Source organism: Cnephaeus nilssonii (assembly GCF_951640355.1).
Source record: "Cnephaeus nilssonii genome assembly, chromosome: 13".
NCBI lineage: Eukaryota > Metazoa > Chordata > Mammalia > Chiroptera > Vespertilionidae > Cnephaeus > Cnephaeus nilssonii.
The window spans coordinates 46,352,651-46,368,938 of NC_137084.1; the positions used below are offsets into that span (position 1 = coordinate 46,352,651).

General features: G+C 42.8%; 2 protein-coding genes across 2 annotated transcripts in view; one reads left to right on the plus strand and one right to left on the minus strand.

Moving 5' to 3' along the window:
• Positions 1-2,521, plus strand: part of MYO7A (myosin VIIA) — an 82,330-nt gene extending 79,809 nt beyond the window's left edge. Inside the window, exon 49 of the mRNA XM_079788629.1 lies at positions 20-2,521. Coding sequence (XP_079644755.1) covers positions 20-109 — 90 coding nt within the window. The 3' untranslated portion in view covers positions 110-2,521. The remainder of the gene's footprint in view (positions 1-19) is intronic.
• GDPD4 (glycerophosphodiester phosphodiesterase domain containing 4) overlaps positions 2,521-16,288 on the minus strand; it is a gene marked incomplete at its 5' end in the record, with an annotated part of 121,551 nt that continues 107,783 nt past the window's right edge. The window contains 4 exons of the mRNA XM_079789176.1: positions 2,521-2,672; positions 9,273-9,325; positions 10,163-10,245; positions 11,690-11,837. Coding sequence (XP_079645302.1) covers positions 2,548-2,672; positions 9,273-9,325; positions 10,163-10,245; positions 11,690-11,837 — 409 coding nt within the window. The 3' untranslated portion in view covers positions 2,521-2,547. The remainder of the gene's footprint in view (positions 2,673-9,272; positions 9,326-10,162; positions 10,246-11,689; positions 11,838-16,288) is intronic.

Sequence of the window (16,288 nt, forward strand, 5' to 3'; positions counted from 1 at the left end):
ACCTTGCCACTGTTTCCAGGGCTACAAGATGGATGACCTTCTGACTTCCTATATCAGCCAGATGCTCACGGCCATGAGCAAACAGCGGGGCTCCAGGAGTGGCAAGTGAACAGTGTGGAGGTCGCACTGGCTCTGTGCCTGCGCCTCAGGCGGCAGCTGGGGGAAGACCTTTGCCATCGGGCAGGGAAGCTGGGCTGGCCAGCCACCAGTGACAGCACCAGCTTGGACTATGGTCCTCCTTCCAGTGAGGTGGCCTTGCTGGGGTGCAGAGCACCCTTCCACCACCCCTAACGTCCGCGGGTAGGATTTGGTCCTGGCTGTGGCCTTCCCGGTTGTAAGAGCCTGTGCTCCATGCATGCTTCTCTCACCCCAGACCAGCCTGGCCATGCGACCTCCTTTGGCTTTCTGTGCACCACTGGGACCGGGAATCAAGAGGACACCCTAGTTCATCCTGGGAGCAGCCAGATCAAACCAACTGAATCAAGAATATTCTGACACCTAGGGACTGGACTGGTTGAATTCCCGTAAGTCCAGGACCCTCAGCTGGGGTGGAGGAGACGGACCCCTTTTCTATATTGCAGTGTGAGTGCTGAGCCCCTGCTTTCCTGATCAACTCAGGTCATAAAGCACGTGTTCCACCTTCTGGCCCGAGAGTGTCTCTTGAGGGAATGGGAGGAGGAGGGAGAGTCTGTGGGGACAAGGCCCTGTTGGCTGTGTAACTCTCTCCTTGGTCTATGTGTACAGGGCCAAGCTGGTCTGGGCTTGGGGTAGGGGTGTCTGAGCCCAAGGTGTGCTTGAAAGAGACTTAAAAGGACTGGCTGAGACCAGGGCAGATAGAGAAACGCTGGGCCTCAGCCTGGGAGGTGAGGACCTAAGTGTGCATGGGCAGAAGGTCAAGGAGGGACTGGCTTCTGAGCCTTCACCAGGGCCAGTGGAGCCAGAGTGGCCCCGGAATCCTGCCAGAAACATCTCCTTGGTTCATCAAGAAATCACTGAGAACCCCAAGAACAATGTCTTTTTTGGTTAAATCCCTACATCCAGTGGGTGCCTGTAAAATGCTACTTTGTCACCAGGATGGAACAACCAAGTTTGGCCATGACCTGGGCAGGTCTGGGGCTGGGGGCTCAGACAGGGAAGGTGTGATTTGGGGCTGTGGCCGGGATGAATGCCTAGAGAGGTAATAGGGGAGAATCCCCTTGCAGTGGGTGTGTTTGTGATCTGCCTCAGGGTCCCCCTGAAACTTCAGCAGAGACAAGTCCTGCTTGCCCTCACACACCCAGGTGTTTAGCATCTAGATGCCCAACCGACCCACAGGGGGTACTATTCCTGTTCTCCGCAGCTGCCTGTGGGAGAGGGAGGGGTGGTTGTGGAAACGGAGGCCCCAAACCATAGCCCTGCCTTCTGGGATGGTCATGTTGCTGTAGTAGGCTGCCCTGGCCCCCAGTGGTTACCTGCCTCCACAGTCAGTCCAGGATAAGCCTGGCCCGGGGGAAGGTGCTGCAGCGGTCTGCCCCTATACCATCATCGTATAGATGGGGATACTGAGGCCCAGAGCAGCGTGAATAGGTGATGGTCTCCTAGTGGAACTCAATTCACGCTTCTAACATTGGGATCCCAGACAGAAGGGGCTCCCTGCTTGTTCTAAGTTGTAGTTTCCCTTCAAGGACAAAGGCCATTGGATGCGCATGGAATTACGCCCATCTTCCCATTGGGGAATCAGCCAACAGCAGACTATTGGGAAGCATCATCCCACTTCACACTAGATCACAAAGAGTGCATGTGGATAAAATCTTTGCCCTTAACATGCCCAGGCCACCTCTCATTTCCTGACCCAGGATGGCATCCCTGTTGCACGCATCCCCTAGTCTTTGTCAGCCTGAGTCATCGCAGAAGGGTCCAAAGAATACATACTCCACTTACCTTCTGTATTCCTGAAAGGTTGCCTTTATTTACATGTCGAAGTTCACCACAGCCGCTCCATTAGCAGGGACTACTCTGAAGGGTTAGGATGAGAAAAACCCCGTAGCATCCAGGGAAGAACGCGCTCCAGCTCCAAGACCACAACAGTTGTTTTCCCTCTTGCCTAAACCCTGGAGCTGCATCCTTTATAGAAAGGCTGGTCCAGATGTTCTCCATTGAGCTTCCAATGCTCTTCCGCACTCCTTTCTTGACTACTCCCCACCACCACCACCCTTAGGCACAGAGAGGAAGAATTAGAAGGGGGCAAGATGTAGCTAATTCTTTGTAGAGAGCCCAAAGGAGAAGGACATGTTGGATGTGGTGGAAAACGTCGTAAAACAGGATTCTTGCGAGTATTCAATGTGGGAGTCGTTTTGGGTTGTGTTTCAGGGTAAGGGACATCTATGGAGGAAACTGCTGGTTCCTTTGTCTTCTGGCACTGCAGTTTGGAGGGTGGCCTCTCTGTTGGCCTCCTAGGTGAGTGCTGGGGTGGATTCAAAGGCCTTCTGCGTGGGCACCAGTTGTCCAAGGTCATCTGTAGCAGGCGTGGTGGCTTCCTGGACTGACTATGGTTCAATGTCTTTTATCTTAAACCTCAGGAGGGGCTGCTGGAGGCTCAGGGCTTTCCCCAACTTGGGAAGGAGGTGGCATGGTTACAGTATAATCTTCTATTTTCTCACTTTTTCTCCTTTTGGATCTCCTACTTCCAGTATCTGTGGGATAGAAAAGACAACACACAGAGTTCTCAAATGTCACTTCTCCAATCCCTGTTGGTCATGTAGTGAAATCCTTGTTATATTTAAAATGTTAGTCTCTCACTTACCATCTCAGGTTCTTTCCCCCTAGTTCTCCCTATCCCAGACTTTGTGCAAACTTTATCATGGTCATTCAATTCAGCATGCCGCCGGAATTGAAGAGTGTACTATGTGAGGTCCCAGCTCCCCAGGGAAGCCCTCAGAAGGCAGAAAGTAACATTCTCTTAAAGTCCATGCACTTCACAACCATTGCTTTAAAAAATGAACACAAGAAAAAGGAGAGATAAATAATGAACACTCCTCTATTAGGAGCTTTTTATGGTCTGAGACTTTGTCTTGCTTGCCACTAGATACACAGTGTTGTCACATAGTTAAGTACTCAAAAAATAATTTTTATTTAGCTAATAGAAAAAATAGAGGGTGGAGATGTCTTCTAGCAACAGAGCTGGGAATTTGACGCTTACCAAAGACTAATTAAAAACTGGATAATATACAAAACCAAGAAAATATGTTATATAAAAAATTTATAATAAGGGGAGGAACTGTGGAGCCAAAATCTAGGAGAAAGTGAGAATCCAAAGTGGTAAGCCCAGAATCAGTTATTTTTTACCCTGAATGTAATTTCAATCTTGAAGAAATAGCTGTACACATGAGCTTCATCTTCAATCAGGAGGAAGGGGATTTTTTATTGCTCTTGAGTAGAATTTGTAAGTCAACTGAATTTTAGAACAACAAATACCTAGGATATTAGGTTTTCTAATTAATGAATGTGGTGTATTGCTCCATTTATTTGGGTCTTTCAGTAAACATTCGTAGTTTTCAGGTTTTATGTTGTTATAAATGGTATTTAGATTTTAAAAAATGCACCAATTACTCATTGGTAATATAAAGACTTACAATTAATTTCTCTTTATATTGACCTTATATCCTGAGCGACTACTTAACCCACTTATATTTTCAATAGGTTTGATTCCTTAGAGTTTAAGTAATCATATCTGCAAATCAGAAGTTTTATTTATTCCTTTATAGCTCTCATTTATCTTATTAAACTGGCTATGCTTTACAGCACAATGCTGAATAGAAGTTTTGAGAGCAGACTTCCTTGCCTTATTTCTGACCTTACAGGGATAATATTGGTTCCCCATTAAAAATGATATCGGCAGTAGGTTTTTTGTAAATATATTTTATCAGATTGAGGAAGTTTAATCCCTATTCCTAGTTTGCCCAGACATTTATTATAAAGGGGTGTTAACTTTTGTCAAATATGCTTTTTCCATTTTATTTTAATATGGGATTACATTGATTAGTTTTTAAATGATATATCCATCTTGCATCACTGGTGTAAACCTTACTTGATGTATTATCCTGTTTACATTGATTAATTCAATTTTGCTAATATTTTGTTAAGGATTTTTATGTCTAAGTTTGTAGATGTTATTGATCTGTAAATTTTGTTCTTGTAATGTCTTTGTGAAGTTTTATATGAGGACTTTTTCTGACCTTAAAGATCAGCTGGGAAGTGTTCTTTCCTCTTTTTTTTTTTTTTTGAGTTGATATAATATTGGTATCATTTATTTATTTATTTTTAGTTAATACTCACCAGAGGATATTTTTTCCCCATTGATTTTTAGAGAGTGGAAGGGAGGGTGCGGGGGAGAGAGAGACAAACATTGATGTGAAAGAGAGACATTGACTGGTTGCTTTTAGCATGTGCCCTGACCAGGGCAGGGGATTGAACCTGCAACCCAGGTACATAACTCTAGACTGGGAATCAAACCTGAAATCCTTCCATGTGCAGGCTGGCACTCTAACCACTGAACACCACTGACCAAGTATATTTCTTAAATATCTGAATAACCAGTGAAACTCTTTGGGCCCAAACTTTTCTTTCTGGTGAATTTTTTGATATATGAATTTGATTTTGATAGTGGGTTATTACAAATTTCTATTTCTTTTTCTGTCGGGTCTGATAAGCTATGTTTTAAAGAATTGTTCCCTTCATTTTGGTTGTCAAATTTAATGACATTAAAATATTCATTATTTTCCTTTTTATGGCTAGGATCTAGGGATATACTCTTTTATTCATCATTCATTATATTGGCAACCTCTTCCTCTCCCTCCCCCCCCCTCCCCCCCCCCCACACACACACATCTTGTTGAGTTTATCAATATTATTAAACTTTTCAAAGGACTAACTTTGCACTGTTTTTCATTTCCTTTTTATCTTTCCTATTTTATTGATTGCTGTATTTAGTATTTCCTTTCTTTTACTTAGGAAAAATGTACTCTTCTTTTTATAGATCCTTAAGGTAGAAACTTAATCAGTATTAAACCTTTCTTCCTTCTAACTTTTAAATTTTCCTGTAAGTCCTGCTGTTGTATATGCATTATCCTTTACTTAAAAATATGTAATATCTAAGTTCCCTTGTGATTTACTCCTAATCAAAGGAATGTTTAAAAATACATTAATTTCCAGTATTTAGAGGCTAATCTATTTTATTAATATTTGTTTTTAAGTTTGTTGTGGTATGAGAATATACTGTGTAAGATCCAAATCTTTTGAAATTTATTTATTGAGACTTGTTTTATGGCTTTTCATCTGGTCTATTTTGGTAAATATGCCATGTACATTTGAAAATATGGTATATTCTTCTAGTTGTTGGGAATTTTGTTTTATGTCAGTGTGACTGAAATTGTTCAGACTTTTATAACCCTTCTGATTTTATTATTTGTGTGTTCTTATTTATTTCAAGTACTGAGAGACTACTTATAAAATCTCCAACTATGATTTCTCTTTCATTTTTTGTTTCATGTGGTTTGAAGCTCTGATATTAAGTGCATACACCATTTTATTTATAATGGCTTCGTGATATACTGACCTTTTCATCATTATGAAATCTTTGTTTCCAGTAATGTTCCATGTTTTGAAGTCTATTTTTTTTCTGATATTTCTTACTAGAGGCCTGGTGCACAAATTCCTGCACAGGTGGGGTCCCTCAGCCTGGCCGGCAATCAGGGCTGATCATACGATTACAGACCCTGATCAGGGAGGTACTGTGGGAGGTTGGCCAGCCTTGGGAGGTTGACTGTGGGAGCGCACTGACCACCAGGGGGCAGTTCCTGTATTGAGCGTCTGTCCCCTGGTGGTCAGTGCACATCATAGCAACCGGTCATTCAGTCAACCGGTTCTAATGGTCGCTTAGGCTTTTATATATATAGATGCAGATTGTTTGCATGATATATCATTTTCCCCATCCTTTTACTTTGAATCTATTTGTGTCTTTAAGTATTTCTTTTGTAGACCACATATGGTTGGGACTTGCTTTTTTTCTATTTGACAAGCTCTACTTTTGAGTATTTGGTCCATTTATATTTAATGTAATTAATAAAATGGCTGCATTTATGACTACCGTGTTTCAACTTGTTGTCTTTTTTTTTTTTTCTGTTATTTTGCTTCCTTGGTTCTTTTTATGAATCCATCTGCTATGAGATATATTATTCTGCTAGCTTTGAAAAAGCAAGCTGCTATGTTGTGAGAGGGCTCTATGACTAGGACCTGAAGGTGAACTCCAGGAACTCAGAAAAAAAATCCCTGTCATCAGTGATCAAGAAAACAGGGTCAGTTATAGTCCTACAATTCTAAGGAACTAAATTCTGCCAAAAACCAGTGAGAATGAAAGAGTAATCTTAAGTTTCAGCCAGGCCAACTCCTTGATTTTAGCCTGGTGAAACTCTAAACAGAGTACCCAGCTAACCCATGCCTAAATTCCTGGCCCATAATTAAATTACTGAAAACCAGTAACAAAAGAAATACCATAAAAAGCAGTCAGAAGGGGACATCTCTAATACTTTCAACAATAAAGATAAAATTTTTAAAAAGCAGAGAAAAAGGACATATTAGAAGTAGAGGAACAAAGATAAGAAAATGGAAAACCTATTTTTATCTTGGAAGACTTTTCATAATCTATATATAAGTAAGCCCTAGCTGGTTTGGCTCAGTGGATAGAGCGTCGGCTTGTGGACTGAAAGGTCTCAGGTTCAATTCAAGTCAAGAGCATGTACCTCAGTTGCAGGCTCCTCCCCAGCCAGAGCCCTAGTCAGGGCTCATGCAGGAGGCAACCAATCAGTGTGTTTCTCTCACATAGATGTTTCTGTCTCTCCCTCTCTCTTCCATTCCTTCTAAAATCAATGGAAAAATATCCTCAGGGGAGGATTAACCAAAAAGAAAAAGAAACTATATAAGACAGAAAAGGACTGACTTCTTTAAAGTGCTGAAAAATATATCCTAAAGCTAGAAAGGTGCTGAATATATTCTGGTAGCAGCAGCCGCACATGCCCATCCTGGTGGTGGCTATGGTGTAAGATGTGACATGTGCTTAGTATTGGGGGCTCTATTCCCCTCAACCTGAACGGACCTAGACTGAGGTTTTGGGTTCTGTCTAGTCTTCCTTGTTCCTTCCAGGATTCTAAACTTGGTCTTGAACATTCTAGGTTTTTTTTGGAAGTACTCAAACAGCCTTTTGATATCTTTTCTTTCTGCTTAGATCAGACAAAATTGTTTTATGCAATAGGCAACTAAAAACTCTTAAACTGGAATACTCAACTTATTTTCTATTCACCGTCTATCATTTTAACATGAAGGGTGTTGGAGTCAAGTTAACTGAGTACTTTTTCTAAGGCATTATAGCCACTTCCTTCATTCAATGTATACATATCTTCAAATTTTCCTTCAAAAACCTCTCCCATCCATGATTTCCTCACCATTTCCATGTTCTTTTCATTTTTTGGCTCCATTAGTTATAGGCTGAATTGTGTGCCCCCAAATTCACATGTTGAAGCCTTAACCCCGATGCTTCAAAATCTAAACTATACCTGGAGACAGAGCCTTTAAAGAGTTTATTAAAATAAGGCCATTAGGGTGGGCAATAGTCCAATCTGACTGAAGAAGAGAGAATGTGGAGACAAACAGAGGCACTAAAGATGTGTGTGCGCACAGAGGAAAGGCTGTGTGAGGACACAGCAAGAAGGTGGCCATCTGCAAGCCAAGGACAGGGGCTCAGAAGAAACCAAACCTGCTGACACCCTGGTCCTGAAGGTCTAGCCTCCATAAGTGTGAGAAAATAAACTTTGGATGCTTAAGCCACCAGCCTAGGATATTTTATTAGGGCAGCCTTAGTTTATTCATGCAACTGCTGAAAATCATAAGGTATCTAGAACACAGCCCTCAGACTTCTTAACAGCCAGTAGAGTGATCTTCTTAAGATTCATATAACTCAGAGTTACTTGAGAATTCTCTTCCCCTCAAGAGAGTTGAACAATCTTGGTTTGAACCTTCAGTTTCACAGTATAAATGACTTCCATTTAATTTATTCAAATTTCTAAACATATTTTTTCAGAGTCCCTGTGGATCCATTCCTGACTCTTAAGTATTGTATTGTTCAATCATCTACCACTGGTGGATCTTCACCACCGTCCACAAGAAATTAAATTAATTCATGATTTTGTGACTGCTTTACTTAAGGTTCCAGGAACTGTGAAAGAAAATAGTATCAGGTCCTGCACAGTCCTCTGCCTTCCAGTTGGTTTTCCCTTTGACATTGAACTGGCTTCCCAAACCAGTAACCATGTGATTATCGCCACAACCTTTTGAAAGTTAAATCTAGCTTCCCCTTCTCTTCCTGGATCTATCTCCCTTCCTCAGCACCTGAGTTCTTCTGCTTAATAATAAATTATTCCTTTATTCCATCCCTTCTACACAGAAACCTAGCATATTGCTCCCCTGTTTGAAACTCATTTGCCATCTCCTGACTGCTTATATGCAGAGCCTAGACCAGTGATGGGCAACCTTTTGAGCTTGGTGTGTCAAACTTCGCCAAAAAACTGAGCATAACTCGGGTAGTGTGTCACTGAGGAAAAAACATTATTTCGCAAATGTTTCATCCTCAGGAGCAGCAAATGTTTCATCCTCGGCATGCGGCCGCCTCAGCGGCCGCGTGTCATCAAAAATGGCTACGCGTGTCAGTGCTGACACGCGTGTCATAGGTTCGCCATCACTGGCCTAGACTCTAGTCCAGCATTTCAGGATCTCTGCTGTGTTCTCCCCACCCCCAACACACATCACCCACAACTGTTCTGGAGGTGGGTGTCTGGCCTACTGGTGTCAATAGCTCTACTTTTGTCTGCTTCTTCACTGTTCTCTGTGGGCCAACCTTCTGCTCTCTGGAGCCAACCTCCATTTTTTTTTTCAATTATCTTCAGCAACTCGCAGGGTGCTTGGCACAAAGTGAGAACTCAAGAACTGTGTGATGAATAAAGATATGAAGAAATAAAAAATAAATACCATGTTCAACATCTCCTATGGGGTCTCTGCTTAGAGAATGAAGTCCAAAATGCGCCCGATGTCAAGGGCTCTCCAGAATCTGTGCCCAGCTACACGCCTCAATTCTCCCTGGTCCCCACCCCTCCATATCTGACTCCCTCAGCACTTGTCAGTGACATGAAAAGCAGACCCCATGTCCTAGGGTAATGGGTAGCAGTAGGGTAGGCCCCCAACTTTACCTGTGTAACTGCTGGTCCTTTCGAAGACTTGTTCTCTTAGGTTCTCTCTCCACCTGGAAGGAAGCAGGATATCCATGAATCTTGGATAACAATATAATAATCAAAAAATAACAATAATCCAAGGTAGTGTCCAAAAATCACAATAACCCAAGGCAGTAGTCAAAAAAGAACAATAATCCAAGGCAGAAGCCAGAAAAGAAACGTTATCCAGTAAAATTCTCACTTCAGCAGAGGGTTTGTAGTTTTCCCTTTGAAGGGTAACTCACAAATGAAGAAATGGTGGGCATGATCAGGTCTACACAACCATGGTCTCCTCTAGCTAAAATTCTTCTAGTTGGGTATTTCCTCTCCCACCTTGAAGCTTGTAACCATGTAACATTATCCCTGCACAGATTCTGACATGTCATTTTCTTAGATGAAGACTATGGCCTAGAAAAGGACAATGATTTTCCCAGGGTCACCCTGCAACTAAGGGGCAAATCCAGGGCTAAAGCCCAGCCTTTCAGGTTTGTGAACTTGCTGTTTACACAGCGTCCTGCTATGTCCAGTTTCGTGGAAGGCGGGAAGATGGAGGCACTTGTTCGTGACAACTTTCAACTCCCGTCCTCTCCCAAGTGATCCACACTGAATCCGTGGTCACTGAGCATCAGTGACAGTCCTTATCCTTAGAATATTGTCTTGTGCTGAGGAGGTGGAAGGGGTGTGATGAGCTGCAGGCAGCATGAGAAGAAATGAAGGGTTCAGCTTACTAACCCTGTCTTCCTGAGAACTTGCCATGAGAGATGGATTATAGGAAAAGTGTTTAACTGTTTTTTTCTCAACTTCTCAAAGGAACCATTTGTACTTTTATTTTGGGAAAAATTCATTTAAAATTACAAACATATGCTTACCAATGAAAATAAAATATGGCGAAAATGAAAACTGCAGAAATACAATCCAGGAGAACCCACAGGAACACATAGTACTTTGGTGTCTGCAAAGTAGAAAACAAACTACAGTCCACGAACTGTTGGAAGGGATTTTAGATCAGATGGGCCAAGCCCCTTGCTCTGCTGCCAGGGCTGGGGATGGAGTGGAGGGGAACAAACCAGGAGGAAGCTGTTGGATGTGGTGATCTCACACACAGAGAATGCCTGCTGCTAGCCTAACAATCACCCTTCCAAGCGGGGAGCGGCTCTACAAGGGATGAAACTTCACACTCTTCATTTCCCTTGATGCTCAACACAGAGGCCTGAGGGAGTCCCAGAGAAATGACATGGCAAGTCTGCTCTGGACCCAGGACCGCAGCCCAAGTTCTCGAGCCCCAGCTCTCTGTGTTTCCATGGCACGGCTTCCCAAGCCTGGCTGTGCATCCAAATCCACCCGGGCAGCTTTCAGTAGTACCGGTTCCTGGGTCTCCCTACAGACCTCAGGAATTAGAACTGCATTTTTATCAAGTTCCCAGATGATACTGAAGCACCTCATCTGTGAGCCAGCAGTTAGGGATCTTTATCATGATGCTTCAAGTACGTAGGTTGAAATTATAATTCTTCCTTACCTAACATGTCCCCGGCTCCACACTCCTTGCCTGATCACCACATCCCAGGGCTCCAGCACCTAGGGCCTCTTGTGTGAGTTTTCTAATTCCCTGGTTTGATCCTCCCTTTCTTCGTCCCCTGTCCCCCCTCCAATTTTACTTCATGCTACTGGGGCTGGCACTTTTTATTCTTTCTTAGGCCATTCTCCACCCTATCCCAAGTCTTTCCTTGGATTGAATAATGATATTAATAAAAACACTAATGTTCATGATAATAATAAGAACAACTAACAATTAATGAACATTTACAGGAGCTAAGGAAGTGTTCTAAGCACTTTAAGGGTATTTTCACAACAGCCCTACTAGACAAGTGTAGGAGAAGCTCTTAACTAACTTCCACTAAGCTGAGGCTCTTAACGCCTTCTGGGAACCAGACTGACTGATGCACTGGCCTACTCCAGGATGCCCACCCTATTAGCATCACCAAGAAAAACCAAGAATAAGTTGTTCTTGTGCCTCAAATGGCTTAGAACAGTTGTATTTATTGTTTTAATTGTGCAGTATAATAAAATGTTACTTAAATCTGTAAAATCTGAGTGAAAATAAAAGTATACAATGTGACTTTGCTATTCCTCCCCAACAAGAGGTGAAGTCTGTTTCTGCCCTCATCCACCTTGAATCTGGACTTGACCATGTGATTTTCTTTGGCCAATAGAACATTTCCAAGTTCACTGTAGGATCTGTGTGATAGAAAGAAGAAAGCCACAGCTCCAAAATCATAGATGTCTCTGCTCTTAAGTAGCTCCCCAGGCAACTACACAGTGGGCAATATACAGGTGGGGTAGGGGACATGAAATCCTACTATACCAGCCTTGGAAGAACAATCTGGAAGTCAGCTCACCATAGAGTAGTACGGGTAATTTATCTGCCTCAGGAGCACAATGTTGTCTGTGGTCACCGAGTTAATCCTGGAGCACCAGGCCAATGAGAAGACCCAAGGCTCATTGACGATATATAAGTTGATGATGATGTTAGCTGCTTTATAATCACTGGAACAAAAACAGAACTCATAGGAGATTTAGATTTAATCTTCCCCTCATCATCTAAAAAGGGAAAAGCTACCAGGTTTGTGAAAGGCTGCTGCTTAAATCACCAGAAGCAGCTGGTCCTGAAACAACTTATGATATGACATGCAGAATGGGATCCTGTAGGAATGAGATAAAGGAATGGATTCAAAACCTCTACTCCTGCACCAACAGTGGTATGTTAGTAAACTGGATGGCCTAAGGCAGTGGTTGGCAAACTCATTAGTCAACAGAGCCAAATATAAACAGTACAATGATTGAAATTTCATTTGAGAGCCGAAAACCGACTTCTGCGCATGGGCCATGAAGTTTCAATCGCACTGTACGTGCGCGCCCGCACGTGGTATTTTGTGGAAGAGCCACACTCAAGGGGCCAAAGAGCCGCATGTGGCTTGCTAGCTGCAGTTTGCTGACCACTGGCCTAAGGAAAAGCAAAGAAAGAAAAAAGAAAAGCCCTATTTGTAGTATTTGCTAATTTCTATGGTGTAAATACTCCAAACATAGCCAATTTCAAACTACCACTGGTAAAAACAGGTTTGCATAGTTTCTGAATATCTACACTAATAAAAGAGAAACATGCAAATTGACCATCACTCTGCTACATCCACCAGCCAATCAGGAGTGAGTATGCAAATTAGTCCAACAAAGATGGTGGTGGCCATGGAGCTGGAGCGAGCAGGAGGCTTGGGTTGCCCCGGTGATGGAGAAAGCCAAACTTCCCACCCACCCTAGCCGGCCCTGGCCTCTGCTCAAGGCTACAAAGTTTCAATTATAGAAGATAAATAAATCCCAGATACCTGCTTCCAGCCTGCCCTGGCCTCCACTCAAGGAGGCACTGAAAAAAAGAAAAGAAAAAAGGAGGGTCTGGGAGCCTGTATCACTGGGGGGTGTGGCCAGCCTGCAAACAGCCGTCAGCCCCTCACCCAGGCTGGCCATGCCCCCCAGAGGGGAGCCTCACCCAATGGGGGCATGGCCGGCCTGCTAACCACCACAGGCCTCTCGCCCAGGCCACCCCACACCCCAAAGGAACCCCCACCCTGACCTGGGACACCCTTCAGGGCAAACCAGCTGGCCCCCACCTGTGCACCAGGCCAAAGGATAATATGCTAATTAGACTGGAAGACCTTCCAGGAGATCTTCTGGATGTTCTTCTAGACAAAGCCATGGTGGTGGGGCCGAGGTAGAGGCAGTTAGAGGCCAAGAGGGGAGGGAAGTTGTAGGTGATCAGGCCAGGATGGGACAGCAGTTGTGGGTGATCAGGCTGGTGGGGGGCAGGGCCGTTGGGGGTAAGCAGACCAGCAGGGGGGCCAGTTGGGAGTGAGCAGGCCATCAGTGGGGTCAGTTGGAGGTGATCAGGACAGTGGGGGGTGGGGGCAGTTTGAAGTGAGCAGGCCAGCAGGGGGGCAATTGGGGGTGAGCAGGCCAGTGGGGCGGGAAGGTGGGGGCGAGCAGGCCAGTGGGGGGGGCAGCTGGGGGTGAGCAAGCCAGCAGGGGAGGCAGTTGGGGCAAGCACACTGGCACAGGGGGCAGTTGTGGGCAATCAGGCTGGCAGAGGGGTGGAATTTGGGGGCAAGCAGGCCAGCGGCAGAGGGCAGTTAGGGGTGAGCAGGCCAGCAGACAGAGTGGTTGGGGCAATCAGGCAGGCAGGTGAGCGGTTAGGAGCCAGCAGTCCCGGATTGTGAGAGGGATGTTCGACTGCCAGTTTAGGCCCGATCCCTGTAAACTGGCAGTAGGACATCCTTCAAGGGGTCCCAGATTGGAGAGGGTGCAGGCCGGGCTGAGGGACGCCCCCCCCCCCCGTGCACAAATTTCATGCACCAGGCCTCTAGTTTAATAATAGGCTCCCCAAAGCTGATATGAGTCAGTTCCAGCACACTATTGGGTAGCAGCTATACTTACTTCCATCAGAACATTTACCACCTTTATCCTATCTGTTCTCTTATGGGTCTTCTTTACTTGAGTGTAAAAGCAAATTAAAGGCAGAGACAGTATCTTATTCATCTTTGTATATCCAGAACCTAGCATAAGACTTGCCTTCATAAACAGTAATTGAAGGAATGAATAAATGAATTCCAATTTGGTTAATATTTAAATTTCAAATATAAAGATATTTTATAAACATTAAGTAGAGGGAATGAAACCCAATTTTCCCCAATACAGTACATGCCAGTAGATACTTGTGCACTGTCTCCAGAAACAGGAATAAACTAACTAGAGGAATATATAGTAATTCTAATCAGGTTGTCATTTTCAGGGATTAAACTTCTCAGAAAATACACCATGTATAGCACATTGAAAACAACTCCATACAGCCTGGGTCTGAATCTCACCTCTGTCATATAGCAGCTTGGCAAGTTCTGTAAAATAAAAACAATACCACCACCTTTGCAGGAATGTTTGTCAATTATTACCCAATATGTGTCTAAGACAATTCTACATATCACCTAAAGATAAATAAAAAATAGAAGAAAATAGTAGTTAAAAGCTACCTTTTTATTTCTTTTGAAACCAACACACAAAAACCAATCAAATTTTCATTTGGTAATAATGAACAGATAGAAACTCAAATTAAAAACACAGTACCATTAACAATCACTCCAAAGAAAATTAAATAGTTATCTTAACAAAGTAAGTATAGGATCTCTAAGCTGAAAACTACAAAATATTGATGAAAGTAATCAAAGCATATTTAAATAAATGGAGACATATGTATTAATGGATTGAAAGACTCAACATCATAAAGATGTCAATTCTCCTCAAATTGATCCACAGGCTTAATGCAATTCCCATCAAAATCCCAACAAGGTTTTTTTGTACAATTCGGGCAGCTGGTTCTGAAATTTATATGTAAAGGTACAACCTCCAAGTAGCTAAAACAATCTTGAAAAAGAGGATAATAAATTGAAAAGAGAATCACTCTACCCAATATTAAAGGTTTCTATAGAGCTATAGTAATTAAGAGAGTATGGTATTAGAGAAGGGATAAACACATAGTTCAGTGGAACATAGTTTAATACCCAGAAATAGACCCACACAAATATGCCCAAATGATCTTTGATAAAGGTGAAAAATTCAATGAAATAAGGTGTTGTTTTTTTTTAATGGTGCTAGAGCAATTGGACAAGCATAGGCAGAAAGAAAGAAGAACTTTGACCTAACCACACAATTTATAAAAAATTAACTCAAAATGGATCACAAACTTAAATATATAAAAACATAAAACTTTCAGGAAAAAAATAGGAGAAAATCTTTGATATCTAAGGGCTAGACAAACAGTTCTCAGACTTGACACTTAAAACAATCCATAAAAGGGAAAAATGATGTTGCACCTCATCAAAATTTAAAATGTTTTGCTCAGTTGAAAACCCTGTTGAGAGGATCTCAGACTAGCCACAGACTTCGGCAAAATATTTGCAAACTACATATCCAACAAAGGACTAGTATCTATAATATATAAAAGAACTCTCAAAAGTAAAAACAAAACAAAAATCAAGCAATCAATTAGAGAAGATATGAAGAGACAGAAGAGGATATACCAGTGGCAAATAGGCACATGATAAGATGTTCATTAACCATCAGAGAATAAAAATTAAACCATGACGAGTACACACTTCACTACACACCTATCAGAAAGGCTAAAATAAAAAGTAGTGGTAATGCCAAATATTAGCAAGGATGCAGAGACTCAGGAGCATCAGATATTGCTGGTAGGAATGTAAAATGATATAGACGCTTTGAAAAAGTTTGAGTTTCTTTTAAAACTAAAGAATTACCATACCCCTGAAATTATATTCTTGGGCATTTATCCATAGAAATAAAAACTTGTGTACACAGGAAGGGATTCTGAGAAGATGGCAGAGAAGGAAGCACCAGGAATCTGTCTCCCCACCTAGACAACAACTGTGTTGGCAGAATCTGGAACTATAGTCTACTGAAGGCTTGCATCTTCCAGAGGAAGATTTGGATGGTAAGTTATCATTAACTTTGATTAATTTAATCACTTAGCACTTTTGCAGTTACCCATCCTCCATACCCTAGACTCATGGCAGACAGCTACACACAAGTTCCCGCAGCAGCAGCCAAGGTGGGCAGGTCTGTGATAAAGATCATTAATTGATGCTTCTGAGGAGAGAGGTGTGACAAAGAAGAGAGATGCCCTAGTTGCACCTCCCTCCACTGTTGCAAACCCTTACCCTTCCAGCTTAGGTGACTTTCAGGGGATTTACAGGACCAGTGTAAATTTTTCTTCCCCACATTTCATTTTTCTCTTTTCCTGGTTTTGGAACCCAGATATGAAATGGCGGTGGTCGGCAAACTGCGGCTTGCGAGCCACATGCGGCTCTTTGGCCCCTTGAGTGTGGCTCTTCCACAAAATACCATGGCCTGGGCAAGTCTATTTTGAAGAAGTGGCGTTA